Source organism: Anolis sagrei, chromosome 13 (assembly GCF_037176765.1).
Source record: "Anolis sagrei isolate rAnoSag1 chromosome 13, rAnoSag1.mat, whole genome shotgun sequence".
Lineage (NCBI taxonomy): Eukaryota > Metazoa > Chordata > Lepidosauria > Squamata > Dactyloidae > Anolis > Anolis sagrei.
The window spans coordinates 16,469,251-16,485,158 of NC_090033.1; the positions used below are offsets into that span (position 1 = coordinate 16,469,251).

Sequence of the window (15,908 nt, forward strand, 5' to 3'; positions counted from 1 at the left end):
AATTTTTGTAGTTCCGTCCATTTTGGAAATACGTAAGATGGCCGCCTGGCGATGCTTGCTGGGAGCTCTCCTCTCTCTCCTCTCTTAGCCAGTCAGAGGCAGAGCCTGAAAGAGGAGGAGGAGGAGGAGGAGGAGGAGGAGGAGGAGAGGGCGGGGAAGGCGCCGGCTGAGCAAGCAAGCGAGAGGGCGAGCGAGAGGGCGAGTGGCGAGCGAGAGGGCGAGCGAGAGGGCGAGCGGCGAGCGAGAGGGCGAGCGGCGAGCGAGAGGGCGAGTGGCGAGCGAGAGGGCGAGCGAGAGGGCGAGCGGCGAGCGAGAGGGCGAGCGAGAGGGCGAGTGGCGAGCGAGAGGGCGAGCGAGAGGGCGAGCGAGAGGGCAAGCGGCGAGTGAGAGGGTGAGCGAGAGGGCGAGCAGCGAGCGAGAGGGCGAGCGAGAGGGCGAGCGACCCTCAGCGGGAAGGCGGCCCGTCCCTCCTTCCTCACCTTTGCGGTGAGTGTGCTTCATTCTCCCAATTCCTTAGCGGAGGGCTGGGCTAGATGGCCTTTGGGGAGCCCTTCTCCCAATTTCGCATTGCTTCGGAGGAGCCGGGCCCGACTCGGCGGCAGCACTTGAGGGCCCGCCAGAGTGAGTGCCTGCCTTCCCTCCTTAATAATAATTTCTCCTCCCTATTCTACTAAATTAATAATTAAATTAAAAAAATATTGAAAAAATATTGAAAAAAAAGGGCGCCATCTTTACAAAATGTTTTGTAAATATTAACGGAATTTCGTAAATACCGAACTTTTTTAAGGGAAAATTTTGTAATTATTTTAAATATCGAAACAAAAAAAAACCCCAAATACAAATCGATTTTAGAAACAAATTTTTGCGTTGTTACCCAGGCCTAGCACTTTATCAGAACCAATGATTACTGCACATCGCACATCGCACTTGCCCTAGAAGCCCCATATACACCTCCTGTCACATCAGCACTTTGAATCTTGTACCCATTGCTCTGGCCCGGTCCAGTTTTATTGTGTTTACTGTATTGTGCCTGTTGTTTATTTTGCTTTATTCTGTTTTTAATTGTTTGATTTGCTTAGATTGTATTGTTGTGTTGTGTGTTGAGGCCTCGGCCTGTGTAAGCCGCATCGAATCCTTCGGAAGATGCTAGCGGGGTACAAATAAAGTTTAATAATAATATAATAATTAATGAAAACCCAGTTGAGAAGGAGATGCACCCGTCTGCGTTGCTTACCTCGGCATGAATCCTTCAGTTCCTCGTAACCGGCGCTGCAGACACACTTCCCAATGGGCACCAGCCATTCTCCTTCTGCACTGCAGTACATTTTGGGGGTGTCCCTCTCCTCTGCGTTCCTGACGCACTCACCACGGACCTCCACAAGAGACGAGGAGTCGGCTCCAGTGATGGCCTCAGAAAACGAGGCCAGGTTCCTCACCATGGCCGGGCACTTCTTATAGTAAACACGGACAGAGACGACGGCAATGCATGCACCAATATCTTGGAAGGCCAAGTAGAAGCCTCGCTTGGTCAGTGGTCCGACGCCCCGCACCTCGGTGTTGAGCTTGAGCCGCCGGACACCTAGGTCCACGTTGGTGAAGCTCTCGTCAGCCGCGATGGTGTCAATCTTCACAAACTGGTTCTCGCGGGGAGCGCTGCCCAAGTCCCGGTCGGTCTGGAGGTAGTAGAGGTTGAAGGTCTCCTTACAGGTGCCCAGCACCCCGGGCATGCTGTTGCAGTCCCGCAAGGTGAAGCGGATCTCTGCGTAAACCCGGTGTGCCCCGTGCCGCTGCACCCAACTCGTCCGCAGCCAGTTGTTTTGGTTTGGAGACATGACGTTACACACTTGGTAGGTGTGGATCGGGTTGAAAAACTCGTCCATTTCATTGATGGAGTCCCACTGGGAGGAAACAGTAGGGGGAAAGAGTTAGAGCCACAAAATTGGACAGTCACCACTTCTTTACACATATTTACTAGGCTTGGGTAACTACGGAAAAATTTGGTTCTAAACTCGTTTCGTTTTTAGGGGGTTTTGCGTTTCGTTTTTTAAAAGAATTCCGAAGTTTTTCTTTAAAAAAGTTCGAAATATACAAAATTTTGTAAAATTACGAAACAATTACGAAACAATTACGAATCGATTCGTTAATGGCGGACGCGATTGCGCAATACGCTAAAAAACCCTCCAAATGGGACAGGGGGAACTTCTGAAGCTTCCCTCTCCCTCTGTTGTTGACTGTTGGTGTGATAAAACAAACAACCACCCTAAAACTTGCACCAGACATACGGAAACAATTTTGAAACAATTTCGAAACAATTTCGAAATAATTTCAAAACAATTTCAAAACAATTTCGAAACAATTTCGAAACAATTTCGAAACAATTTCGAAATAAATTGAAAAAATTGTTTCGATTTTTAATTACTCCTGCATGGCTCAATATCGGATCATAAGCTAATTTAAATACGAATTAATAACGAATAACGAAATTAACGAACGAAACCGCCCAAGCCTAATATTTACACTAGGGTTGGGCGGTTTCATTCGTTAATTTCGTAATTCGTTAAAAATTCGTTATTTTTTTTATAACGAAGCGATATTGAACCATTCAGGAGAAATGAAAAAACGAAACGAATTTTTCCAATTCATTTCGTAATTGTTTCAGAATTGATTCGTTATTGATTCGTTATTGATTCGTAAATGTTTTGTTATTATTTCCACATGTCTGGTGCAAGTTTTATAGTTGCTGTTTGTTTTCTCAGTGAAAAAAAATATAATTATCACACCAACAGTCAACAACAGAGGGAGAGGGAAGCTTCAGAATTTTTTTTAGCGTATTGCGCAATCGCGGCCGCCATTAACGAATCGGTTCGTAATCGATTCATAATTGTTTTGTAATTGTTTTATGATTTCTGAAATTTCGTAAATATCGAACTTTTTTAAAGAAAAATTTTGGAATTCTTTTAGAAAACGAAACGCAAAAACCCCCTAAAAACGAATCGAGTTTAGAAACAAATTTTTCTGCGGTTACCCAGCCCTAATATTTACAGCTATGTATTTATTCTACACTTGCGCATATATACCCATTAGGCTTGGGTAACCACGGAAAATTTTGGTTCTAAACTCGTTCTTTGGTGATTTCTCCCTTTTTCCACTTCTTGTGCATGTCTCTTTTGAGTCTTAGCACAGTTAGAAGTTCTCTGAGCTGCTAGTTTTATTTATTTATTTTATTTATTTATTACTTCGCTTATATACCGCAATTCTCAGCCTAATGGCGACTCATTGCGGTGTCCTTCAACTTGTTATATTTTGGTGGGATTTTATTTTCAAATAAATCCTCTACTCTGTTATATATGGCCATGTCCTAGCAGCGGTTGCTTCTATAGGACAAAATGCTGCTAGAACATGGCCATAGAGTCTGGAAAGCACAAAACAACACCCCAGACCCGTATCGTCTTGTTCCTCTTTCCCACAGTCTGTTTCAAGTTCATGCCAAGGATCTTCAGCCCTGCTCTGACTTGGCACTGGCCTCGTTTCACATTCTGGGGATGGCTTGCTCTTCATTACCGACAAACACAATCCTTTCACAGCTGCAAGAGATTGTGAAGTCAGAGGAAGGAGGGAGGAGATCTCCGTGCGCCTTGCATGCAAGAGCGGCCCTGCAAATAAGAGGAAAGTGCTGGGAAGAGCACTTTGAGGCCAAGGGCTGTGCCAAATGTTCTCCAGAGAGGTTTTTCTGCTTGTTTATAAAGGCAAAAAAAAAAGGCAGGACGAGAGACACAGAAACGAGCGGCTTTCACGATAGACCACAAAGTTCAGGAAAAGTGGAAAGGGCAAATCAGACTATTAAAACTACGTTTAGCAAATTGGTAAAGGAAAATGGGAAAGATTGGGTAGATAAGTTTTTATTATTATTATTATTATTATTATTATTATTATTAAACCTTTATTTATACCCCGCCACCATCTCCCCAAGGGACTCGGAGCGGCTTACATGAGGCCAAGCCCAACAACACATCAGTTAAAACAGAAAAGCAATAAACAAAAAATGATACAATTAATATAAATCACATATAAACAATAGGCCTGGGTAACAACGGAAAAATTTGTTTCTAAACTCGTTTCGTTTTTAGGGGGTCCATTGCGTTTTGTTTTTTAAAAGAATTCCGAATTTTTCTTTTAAAAAATTTCGTTATTTACGAAATTTTGTAAATTTCGTATTGATTCGTTAATGGCGGACGCGATTGCGCAATACGCTAAAAAACCCTCCAAATGGGACAGGGAGAACTTCTGAAGCTTCCCTCTCCCTCTGTTGTTGACTGTTGGTGTGATAATTTATTTTTTTATCACTGATAAAACAAACAACCCTAAAACTTGCACCAGACATACGGAAATAATTTCGAAACAATTTCGAAACAATTTCGAAACAATTTCGAAACAATTTCGAAACAATTACGAAACCATTACAAAATAAATTGAAAAATTTGTTTTGATTTTTAATTGCTCCTGCATGGCTCAATATCGGATCGTAAGCTAATTTAAATACGAATTAATAACGAATTACGAAATTAACGAACGAAACCGCCCAGCCCTAGTAGCTTGGGCCGGAACCAGTTAGGGCTTTAAAGGCCAACGCCAGCACTTTGAATTGAGCCCGGAAGCAAATCGGTAGCCAGTGGAGTTGGCGCAACAGGGGGGTTGTATGCTCCCTGCGTCCCGCTCCTGTTAGAGCCGTCGCAAACTCTGTTCCTGCGGGAGCAAACCTTGCTAGCACGTCCCTGACGTCATGAGCCTGCGCCTCTCTCTCCGCCCCTTTCTCCGTGCTAGAGAAGAAAAACACTGGTTTTTCCTTTGCTAGGGCAGCATTGCCAGCGTTCTCTCTCAGTTGAATTCTGCCAACTGAGAGAGTACGCTGGCAATGCTGCCCTAGCACAGGAAAAACCACTCTCGCACGGAGAAAGGGGTGGAGAAAGGGGCGGGGCGAGAGGCGGAGTCTCGTGACGTCAGGGACGTGCTAGCAAGGTTTTCTCCCGCAGGAACAGAGTTTGCGACGGGTCTTAGGATCATTGGCTGCCGAGCGTTGGACTAGTTGAAGCTTCCGAGCTGTCTTCAAAGGCAACCCCACGTAGAGAGCATTGCAGTAGTCTAGGCAGGATGTAACCAGAGCGTGGACTACCGTGGCCAAGTCAGACTTCCCAAGGTACGGACGCAGCTGGCGCACAAGCTTTAGCTGTGCAAATGCTCCCCTGGTCACCGCCGAGACCTGGGGTTCCAGGCTCAGCGATGAGTCCAGGGTCACACCCAAACTGCGAACCTGCGTCTTCAGGGGGAGTGCGACCCCGTCTAACACAGGCTGTAACCCTATGCCCTGTTCGGCCTTGCGACTGACCAGGAGGACCTCTGTCTTGTCTGGATTCAGTTTCAATTTGTTCGCCTTCATCCAGACCACCACAGTGGCCAAGCACCGGCTCAGGACCTGGACAGCCTCCTTAGTAGCAGGTGGAAAGGAGTGACAGAGTTGGACATCATCTGCGTACAGATGACACCGCACCCCGAAACTCCGGATGATCTCTCCCAGCAACAGATAATACCATAGATTGGAAAGGGACCATTAAAGAAGGACAATAATATGTTGCATGTTCCAGAGTACGCAAACCAGAACCTATCCTGCAAAGTTATTGAAGAGTTTCGGGGTGCAGTGTCATCTGTACGCAGATGATGTCCAACTCTGTCACTCCTTCCCACCTGCTACTAAGGAGGCTGTTCAGGTCCTGAACCGGTGCTTGGCTGCTGTGACGGTCTGGATGAGGGCGAACAAATTGAAATTGAATCCAGACAAGACAGAGGTACTCCTGGTCAGTCGCAAGGCCGAGCAGAGTATAGGGTTACAGCCTGTGTTGGATGGGGTCGCACTCCCCCTGAAGGCGCAGGTTCGCAGCTTGGGAGTGATCCTGGATTCATCGCTGAGCCTGGAACCCCAGGTCTCGGCGGTGACCAGGGGAGCATTCGCACAACTTAGGCTCGTGCGCCAGCTGCGCCCGCACCTCGGGAAGTCTGACTTGGCCACGGTAGTACACGCTCTGGTCACATCCCGCCTTGACTACTGCAACGCTCTCTACGTGGGGCTGCCCTTGAAGACGTTTCGTTTTTTAGTTGCTCCTGAATGGTTCAATATTGCTTCGTTATCAAAAAAATAACAAATTAATAACGAATTACGAAATTAACGAACGAAACCGCCCAGCCCTACCATTCAGCAGTGGAACTCTCTGCCCCGGAGTGTGGTGGAGGCTCCTTCTCTGGAAGCTTTTAAACAGAGGCTGGATGGCCATCTGTCAGGGGTGATTTGAATGCAATATTCCTGCTTCTTGGCAGAATGGGGTTGGATTGGATGGCCCATGAGGTCTCTTCCAACTCTTTGATTCTATGATTCTAGGAGTTGCCTGTTTGTTTGAGCATTTGCACAGCTCAGGCTCGTGCGCCAGCTGCGCCTGTACCTCGGGAAGTCTGACTTGGCCACGGTAGTACACGCTCTGATCACATCCCGCCTTGACTACTGCAACGCTCTCTACGTGGGGCTGCCCTTGAAGACGGCCCGGAAGCTCCAGCTAGTCCAGCGCGCGGCAGCCATGTTACTAACAGGAGCGGGACGCAGGGAGCACACAACTCCTCTGTTGTCCCAGCTCCATTGGCTGCCGATCTGCTACCGGGCCCAATTCAAGGTGCTGGTGTTGGCCTACAAAGCCCTAAACGGTTCCGGCCCAAAATACCTGTCTAACCGCATCTCGGCCTATGAGCCCACGAGGACTTTGAGATCGTCTGGGGAGGCCCTTCTCTCGATCCCGCCTGCCGGGGACGAGGGATAGGGCCTTCTCGGTGGTGGCCCCCCGGCTATGGAGCACCTTCCCTGTAGACATCAGACAGGTGCCCTCCCTCATGACATTCCGTAAGAGACTAAAGACGTGGTTCTTTGAGAAGGCGTTTGATTAAGTGCTACGACAATTGGCAATGACGATTGGAACAGAATATGGAAAACGAGATTGGATTGTGATTCTACGATGAGACGTCGCGAATGATTTAGTGTAATTGTAGTGTTAATAGTGATGTTGTTGTTGTTTGTGTAATTGCCTTATTGTAAAGTGCTTTTATATGTTGTACACCGCCGTGAGTCGCCCTAGGGCTGAGAACGGCGGTCTACAAGTGCAGTTAATAAATAAATAAATAATAAATAATAAAATAATAAATAATAAGAGTCATTCATGACATCACTTCAGTTGCACAATTGAATCCATTCGTTGTTCGCCGGGCACGGACCCCGTTATCCGTGGTCGTAGTCTTAAATTTGACTATGCTATTTTATTTATTTATTTAACACATTTAAATAAATAAATCTCCACATCACCATTGACAAAGAAACAACAAGAAATACTGTTTACCCACAAGCATAAAGAAATCACATATATTAGAAACCAACAGCAACACCTGGCAGGGGACGGCTAGCATTAATAATAATAGAATTGGGAAAGATCATAAGGGCCATCTAGCCCTTCTGCCAGGCAGGACGATAGCATCCAAGCTCTCCCAACAGATGCCCATTCAAAGTCTGATCAGGACCAAACTTGGCACATAGACCTCTCATGACCCACTTTACGTCCTGGTGTGGTTTGGCCAGGGATGGACCATGGATTATGGGACTTGCAGTACCTTTGCTCAATTCTTGAGACCACTGCAACCCTCATCCAATTACCGTTAAAGACCAAACTTGGCACGCTGAGTCTCCATGATGCACTCTACATCCTGGTGCAGTTTGGAGGAGGATGCACCATGGACGATGGGACTTGCAATACCTGCACTCCCTTCCTAAGACCATTACAACTGCCAACAATGATGGATCAGGACCACAATTTACACAGAGAGCCCACATGACCCATTCTACATCCTGGTGCGGTTTGGAAGAATTTGACAATGGATGATGGGACTTGCAGTCATTTCACTCACTTCCTGAGACCACTGCGACCCTCATCCAATGACTGATCAAGACCAAACTTGGCACACAGAGTCCCCGTGAACCACTCTACAACCTGGTGCACTTTCGAGGAGGACAGACAATGGATGATGGGACTTCAAGTACCTCCACTCCCTTCCCAAGACTGCTGCAACCCTCATCTAATGTCCGATCAAGACCACACTTGGCACACAGAGCCCGCATGACCCACTCTACATCCCGATGCTGTTTGGAGGAGGACGTACGATGGATGATGGGACTTCCAGTACCTTCACTCTCTTCCTGAAACCACAGCGACACTTATCCAAATACCAAGAAAGACCAAACATGGCACAGAGAGCCCCCTTGGCCAACTCAACATTCTGGTGAGGTTTGGGGGAGAACAGACTATGGAGGATGGGACTTGCAGTACATAAACTCACTTTCTGAGACCACTGCGACCCTCATCCAATGACTGATCAAGACCAAACTTGGCACACAGAGCCCCCACGACCCACTGTCCATTCTGGTGCAGTTTGGAGGAGGATGGACCACAGATGATGGGACTCGCAGTACCTTCACTAACTTCCTGAGACCACTGCGAGCCATATACATAACTGATAAAGACCAACCTTGATACACAATTCCTTTCTCAAATAACCCGGGCAGCGCCGGGTCCCCAAGCTAGTAATAATAATAATAATAATAATAATAATAATAGAATTGGGAGAGATCACCATCCAAGCTCTCCCAACAGATGGCCATTCGAACTCTGATAATAATAATAATAATAATAATAGAATTGGGAGAGATCACCATCCAAGCTCTCCCAACAGATGGCCATTCGAACTCTGATAATAATAATAATAATAATAATAGAATTGGGAGAGATCACCATCCAAGCTCTCCCAACAGATGGCCATTCGAACTCTGATAATAATAATAATAATAATAATAATAATAGAATTGGGAGAGATCACCATCCAAGCTCTCCCAACAGATGGCCATTCGAACTCTGCTAATAATAATAATAACAATAATAATAGAATTGGGAGAGATCACCATCCAAGCTCTCCCAACAGATGGCCATTCGAACTCTGCTAATAATAATAATAATAACAATAATAATAGAATTGGGAGAGATCACCATCCAAGCTCTCCCAACAGATGGCCATTCGAACTCTGCTAATAATAATAATAATAACAATAATAATAGAATTGGGAGAGATCACCATCCAAGCTCTCCCAACAGATGGCCATTCGAACTCTGCTAATAATAATAATAACAATAATAATAGAATTGGGAGAGATCACCATCCAAGCTCTCCCAACAGACGGCCATTCGAACTCTGCTAATAATAATAATAATAATAATAATAATAGAATTGGGAGAGATCACCATCCAAGCTCTCCCAACAGACGGCCATTCGAACTCTGCTAATAATAATAATAATAATAATAATAATAATAGAATTGGGAGAGATCACCATCCAAGCTCTCCCAACAGATGGCCATTCGAACTCTGATAATAATAATAATAATAATAATAATAATAATAGAATTGGGAGAGATCACCACCCAAGCTCTCCCAACAGACGGCCATTCGAACTCTGCTAATAATAATAATAATAATAATAATAATAATAATAGAATTGGGAGAGATCACCATCCAAGCTCTCCCAACAGACGGCCATTCGAACTCAGATAATAATAATAATAATAATAATAATAATAGAATTGGGAGAGATCACCATCCAAGCTCTCCCAACAGACGGCCATTCGAACTCTGCTAATAATAATAATAATAATAATAATAATAATAATAGAATTGGGAGAGATCACCATCCAAGCTCTCCCAACAGACGGCCATTCGAACTCTGATAATAATAATAATAATAATAATAATAATAATAGAATTGGGAGAGATCACCACCCAAGCTCTCCCAACAGACGGCCATTCGAACTCTGCTAATAATAATAATAATAATAATAATAGAATTGGGAGAGATCACCATCCAAGCTTTCCCAACAGATGGCCATTCGAACTCTGCTAATAATAATAATAATAATAATAATAATAATAATGGAATTGGGAGAGATCACCATCCAAGCTCTCCTAACAGATGGCCATTCAAACTCTGCTAATAATAATAATAATAATAATAATAATAATAATAATAGAATTGGGAGAGATCACCATCCAAGCTCTCCTAACAGATGGCCATTCGAACTCTGCTAATAATAATAATAATAATAATAGAATTGGGAGAGATCACCATCCAAGCTCTCCCAACAGATGGCCATTCGAACTCTAATAATAATAATAATAATAATAATAATAATAGAATTGGGAGAGACCAAAAGGGCCATCTAGTCCTTCTGCCAGGCAGGAAGACACCACCCAAGCTCTCCCAACAGATGGCCATTCGAACTCTGCTAATAATAATAATGATAATAATAATAATAATAATAGAATTGGGAGAGATCAAAAGGGCCATCTATTCCTTCTGCCAGGCAGGAAGACACCATCCAAGCTCTCCCAACAGATGGCCATTAGGCTTGGGCGATCCAGTTCGTTAATTTCGTAATTCGTTATTGATTCGTATTTAAATTCGCTTACGATCCAATATCGAGCCATGCAGGAATAGTGTGAGGAGTAATTAAGAATCGAAACAATTTTTTCCAATTTTTGTAATTATTTCGTAATTATTTTCATATGTCTGGTGCATTGTATTGTATATTATATTATATTATTATATATTATATTACTATATTATTATTATATTATATTATAATTGTATAATATAATATAATATAATATAATATACATAATATATTATAATATAATATAATAATATATAATATATAATAAAATAATAATATATACTAATATAATAATAATATAATATAATATAATAATATTATATATAATATAATATAATAAATTATTATATTATATATATATATATATTATAATACTATATAATATAATAATATTATAATATAATATAATATATCATAATATAATATAATATAATATTAGTTGTTTGTTTCTGGAGGTTTTTTTAGCATATTGCGCAATCGCATCCACCATTAACGAATCGATTCGTAATTTACGAAATTTCGGAAATTTCGAAATCTTAAATTTCGGAAGTCCTCAGAATTTCGAAACGCTAGCGCACCCTAGAAACGAAACGAGTTTAGAACCAATTTTTTTCTTGATCGCCCAAGCCTAATGGCCATTCACACTCTGCTAATAATAATAATAATACTAATAATAATAGAATTGGGAGAGACCAAAAGTTCCATCTAGTCCTTCTGCCAGGCAGGAAGACACCATCCAAGCTCTCCCAACAGATGGCCATTCGTGCTGCCTCAATCTCAAAGTGAAAAGACACAACTTTCGCATTGTGCACTATATGGATTAAATCAGAAAAGAATAATGAATTATTAATTGGAGCTTTCTGAACTGTTTGTCACAACACATTAATGTGTCGGTTGTGCCGTGTGTAGGTGTATCGCGTGACGCCGCTGACGTGATGAGAAATGACCCCAAAAAATCTTGGGAATGTTTGCTATTATATCTGACAAATGATACGCCGTATATTTTTAAATATACATTAAATCTGTATTTAAATGATGGGATATGTTGTGTACCCATTCACGTCATTGTTACAACGTCACAAAACGATGCGTGCTTCTCAAAAAGCCATGTCACCACCAACATGGAAGGATTTCCGTTGATAATGTTTAATTTAATAGCATTAATGTTTCATTCTGTGTGAATGATTTCAAATGTCCTTAACGTAAAATGCTTTGAGTCTCCGTTGGGGAGAGAATAAACGGGAAACAACAACAACAACAACAACAACTTCCTGCCTGGTAGAAGGGGATTCGACTGGATGGCCTTTTGGGTCTCTTCAAATTCTAGGATTCTATTATTATTATTATTATTATTATTATTATTATTATTATTATTATTATTATCAGAGCTTTCTCCTTCCTTCCTTCCTTCCTTCCTTCCTTCCTTCCTTCCTTCCTTCCTTCCCCTTTGCCTTTCCTTCCTTCTCTCTTTCCTTCCACCCTTCCATCCTTCCCTCTCTCTTTCTCCTTCCTTCCTTCCTTCCTTCCTTCCTTCCTTCCTTCCTCCCACCCTCCCTTCCCTTTTGCCTTTCCTTCCTTCTCTCTTTCCTCCCTCTTTCCATTCCCTTCCACCCTTCCATCCTTCCCTCTCTCTTTCTCTTTCCTTCCACCCTTCCTTCCTTCCCTTTTGCCTTTCCTTCCTTCTCTCTTTCCTTCCACCCTTCCGTCCTTCCCTCTCTCTTTCTCTTTCTCTTTCTCCTTCTCCTTCCTTCCTTCCTTCCTTCCTTCCTTCCTTCCTTCCTTCCTTCCCCTTTGCCTTTCCTTCCTTCTCTCTTTCCTTCCACTCTTCCCTCTCTTTTTCTCCTTTCCTTTCCTTCCTTCCTTCCTTCCTTCCTTCCTTCCTTCCTTCCTTTTTGCCTTTCCTTCTCTCTTTCCTTCCACCCTTCCTTCCTTCCCTTTTGCCTTTCCTTCCTTCTCTCTTTCCTTCCACCCTTCCACCCTTCCCTCTCTTTTTCTCCTTTCCTTCCTTCCTTCCTTCCTTCCTTCCTTCCTTCCTTCTTTCCTTCCTTTTTGCCTTTCCTTCTCTTTTTCCTTCCTCCCTCCCTACCTCCCCTTTTGCCTTTCCTTCCTTCTCTCTTTCCTTCCACCCTTCCCTCTCTCTTTCTTCTCCCTCCCTTCCCTCCTTCCTTCCTTCCCTCCCTTTTGCCTTTCCTTCTCCTTCCACCCTTCCACCCTTCCCTCTCTCTTTCTCCTTCCTTCCTTTTTGCCTTTCCTTCTCTCTTTCCTTCCACCTTCCCTTCCTTCCCTTTTGCCTTTCCTTCCTTCTCTCAATCCTTCCACCCTTCCCTCTCTTCTCCTCCCTCCCTTCCCTCCTTCCTTCCTTCCCTCCCTTTTGCCTTTCCTTCCCTCTTTCCTTCCACCCTTCCCTCTATCTTTCTCCTTCCTTCCTTCCTTCTCTTTCCTTCCTTCCTTCCTTCTCTTTCCTTCCTTCTCTCTTTCCTTCCACCCTTCCACCCTTCTCTCTCTTTCTCCTTCCTTCCTTCCTTCCTTCCTTCCTTCCTTCCTTCCTTCCTTCCTTCCTCCCTCCCTTCCTTTCTTCCTCCCACCCTCTCTCCCTTCCCTTTTGCCTTTCCTTCCTTCTCTCTTTCCTCCCTCTTTCCATTCCCTTCCACCCTTCTATCCTTCCCTCTCTCTTTCTCCTTCCTTTCCTCCCTTTCGTCTTTCCTTCCTTCTCCCTTTCCTCCCTCCGTCCATCCTCCCTCCCTTCTCTTGCTCTCTCCTTCCTTCCTGCCCTCCTTCCCTCTCCCTTTTGAATTTCCTTCTCTTTTTCCTTCCACCCTTCCACCCTTCCCTCTCTCTTTCTCCTTCCTTCCTTCCTTCCTTCCCTTTTGCCTTTCCTTCCTTCTCTCTTTCCTCCCTCTTTCCATTCCCTTCCACCCTTCCATCCTTCCCTCTCTCTTTCTCCTTCCTTCCTTCTTCCTTCCTTCCTTTCCTCCCTCCCTCCCTTTTGCCTTTCCTTCTACCCTTGCATCCTTCCCTCTCTCTTTCTCCTTCCTTCCTTCCTTCCTTCCTTCCTTCCTTCCTTCCTTCCTTCTCTTTCCTTCTCTTTCCTTCCACCCTTCCACCCTTCCCTCTCTCTTTCTCCTTCCTTCCTTCCATCCTTCCCTTTTGCCTTTCCTTCTCTCTTTCCTTCCTCTCTCCATTCCCTTCCACCCATTCATCCTTCCCTCTCCCTTTCTCCTTCCTTTCTTCCCTCTTCTCCTGACTTTCTCTTCAGCCATTGGGACCGAGAGAGAGAGAGAGAGAGAGAGCCCTTCCAGCTGGAGGTATCTCCCACCTCTGCTCCCTCCTTTGCTTTTGCACCTACCTTCAGGAAAGGTGGGTATCTCCACCTCTCTTTCTCTCTCTCTCTCTCTCGGTCCCAATGGCTGAAGAGAAAGTCAGGAGAAGAGGGAAGAAAGGAAGGAGAAAGGGAGAGGGAAGGATGAATGGGTGGAAGGGAATGGAGAGAGGAAGGAAAAAGAGGAGGAAAGGCAAAAGGGAAGTATGGAAGGAAGGAAGGAGAAAGAGAGGGGGAAGGGTGGAAGGAAAGAGAAGGAAGGAAGGAAGGAGAAAGAGAGAGAGAGAGAGAGAGAGCCCCTCCGGCTGGAGGTATCTCCCACCTCCGCTCCCTCCTTTGTTTTTGCTCCTACCTTCAGGAAAGGTGGGCATCTCCACCTCTCTCTCTCTCTCTCTCTCTCTCTCTCTCAGTCCCAATGGCTGAGGAGAAAGTCAGGAGAAGAGGTGACTTTTGGTGCACACGCCGGTGTCTTCAGGCACGCCTCCGGACCCAAAGCGGGCCAGGCAAGGGAGCAAGTGTGGCAAGTGCAGTTACTGGGATGTATAGTTCACCTACAATCAAAGAGCATTCTGAACTCCACCAATGACGGAATTGAACCAAATATGGCACACAGAACTCCCACAAGAAACAGAAAATATATATCAATGATTGGTTGGTTGTGGCACACAGAACTCCCACGACAAACAGAAAATATATATCAATGATTGGTTGGGGGGGGCACCAAAATACTGTTTGCTTACTGTTGAAAATTACCTAGGGCCGCCTCTGGTGTAAGGTTCCTATTTCGGACACGAATGTCGCAGCTTATTCTCATTGCTGGTTGCTTCCCTCCCTTCCCATGTCATTGAAACAAGGTCCCCCAGCAAGATGAAAACGAGGACATTGCAATTAATGCAGCGGCGAGTCAGTTTGATTATATTATCTGCATTCCGGATGCCGCTAACCGTTTTAAACGAAAGTCAACACGAGATTTGGGTTATTATTTTTTATCAAGAAGGAAAGGGAACCGTATTATAAAGGGATCAAGATGCAAATCGTAGATATGGCGGCGGTTTAAGCTCAGGAGGAAAGAGAGGGAGGCAAAAGAAACGTCCTTTTGTCGAGCGTTGCATTTTTTGATCTGCTCGTCGGATCGATTCACGGCCAATCCTAAATTCGGAAGTTACTCTTTAGACTAGAAACAACCACTCAAGTGACATGCCACAAGGCCACTATGCCTAGCAACAGCCTTTCTGGTACAGGCAGACAAACGGATATACATATACTGACTTTTGTATATAGCAGTTGTTCCCAGCCATTTCTTTCCAGGGCCCACTTTGACCAAAGACCACTTTGACTAGGTACCACTTAGACTAAGGACCACTTGACCAAAAACCACTTGACCAGGGACCACTTGACCAGGAACCACTTGACCAAAGACCATTTGACCAGGGACCACTTGACCAGAGACCACTTCACCCGAGACCACTTGACCAGAGACCACTTCACCCGAGACCACTAGACCAGGAACCACTAGACCAGGGACCACTTTGACCAGGGACTACTTGACCAGGGACCGCTTTGATCAAGGACCACTTGACCAGTGACCACTTGACTAGGCACTACTTTGACCAGGGATCACTTTGCTCAGGGACCACTTTGACAAGGGACCAATTTGGTCAAGGACCACTTGACTAGGGACCACTTTGACCAGGGACCACTTTGATCAAGGACCACTTGACCAGCGACCACTTGACCAGGGACCAACTTGACCAGGCACTACTTTGACCAGGGACCACTTTACTCAGAGACCACTTTGACAAGGGACCAGTTTGATCAAGGACCAGTTTGATCAAGGACCACTTGACTAGGGACCAATTGACAAGGGACCACTTTGACCAGGGACCACTTTAATCAGGGACCACTTGACCAGGGACCACTTTGACCAGGGACCACTTTGACCAGGGACCACTTGACCAGGGGCCACTAGACCAGGGGCCACTTTGACCAGGGACTACTTTGATCAGGGAC

General features: G+C 44.6%; 1 protein-coding gene across 1 annotated transcript in view; it reads right to left on the reverse strand.

The window, feature by feature from the left end:
• EPHA8 (EPH receptor A8) overlaps positions 1-15,908 on the reverse strand; it is a 144,174-nt gene that overhangs the window by 111,748 nt on the left and 16,518 nt on the right. The window contains exon 3 of the mRNA XM_067472836.1: positions 1,235-1,898. Coding sequence (XP_067328937.1) covers positions 1,235-1,898 — 664 coding nt within the window. The remainder of the gene's footprint in view (positions 1-1,234; positions 1,899-15,908) is intronic.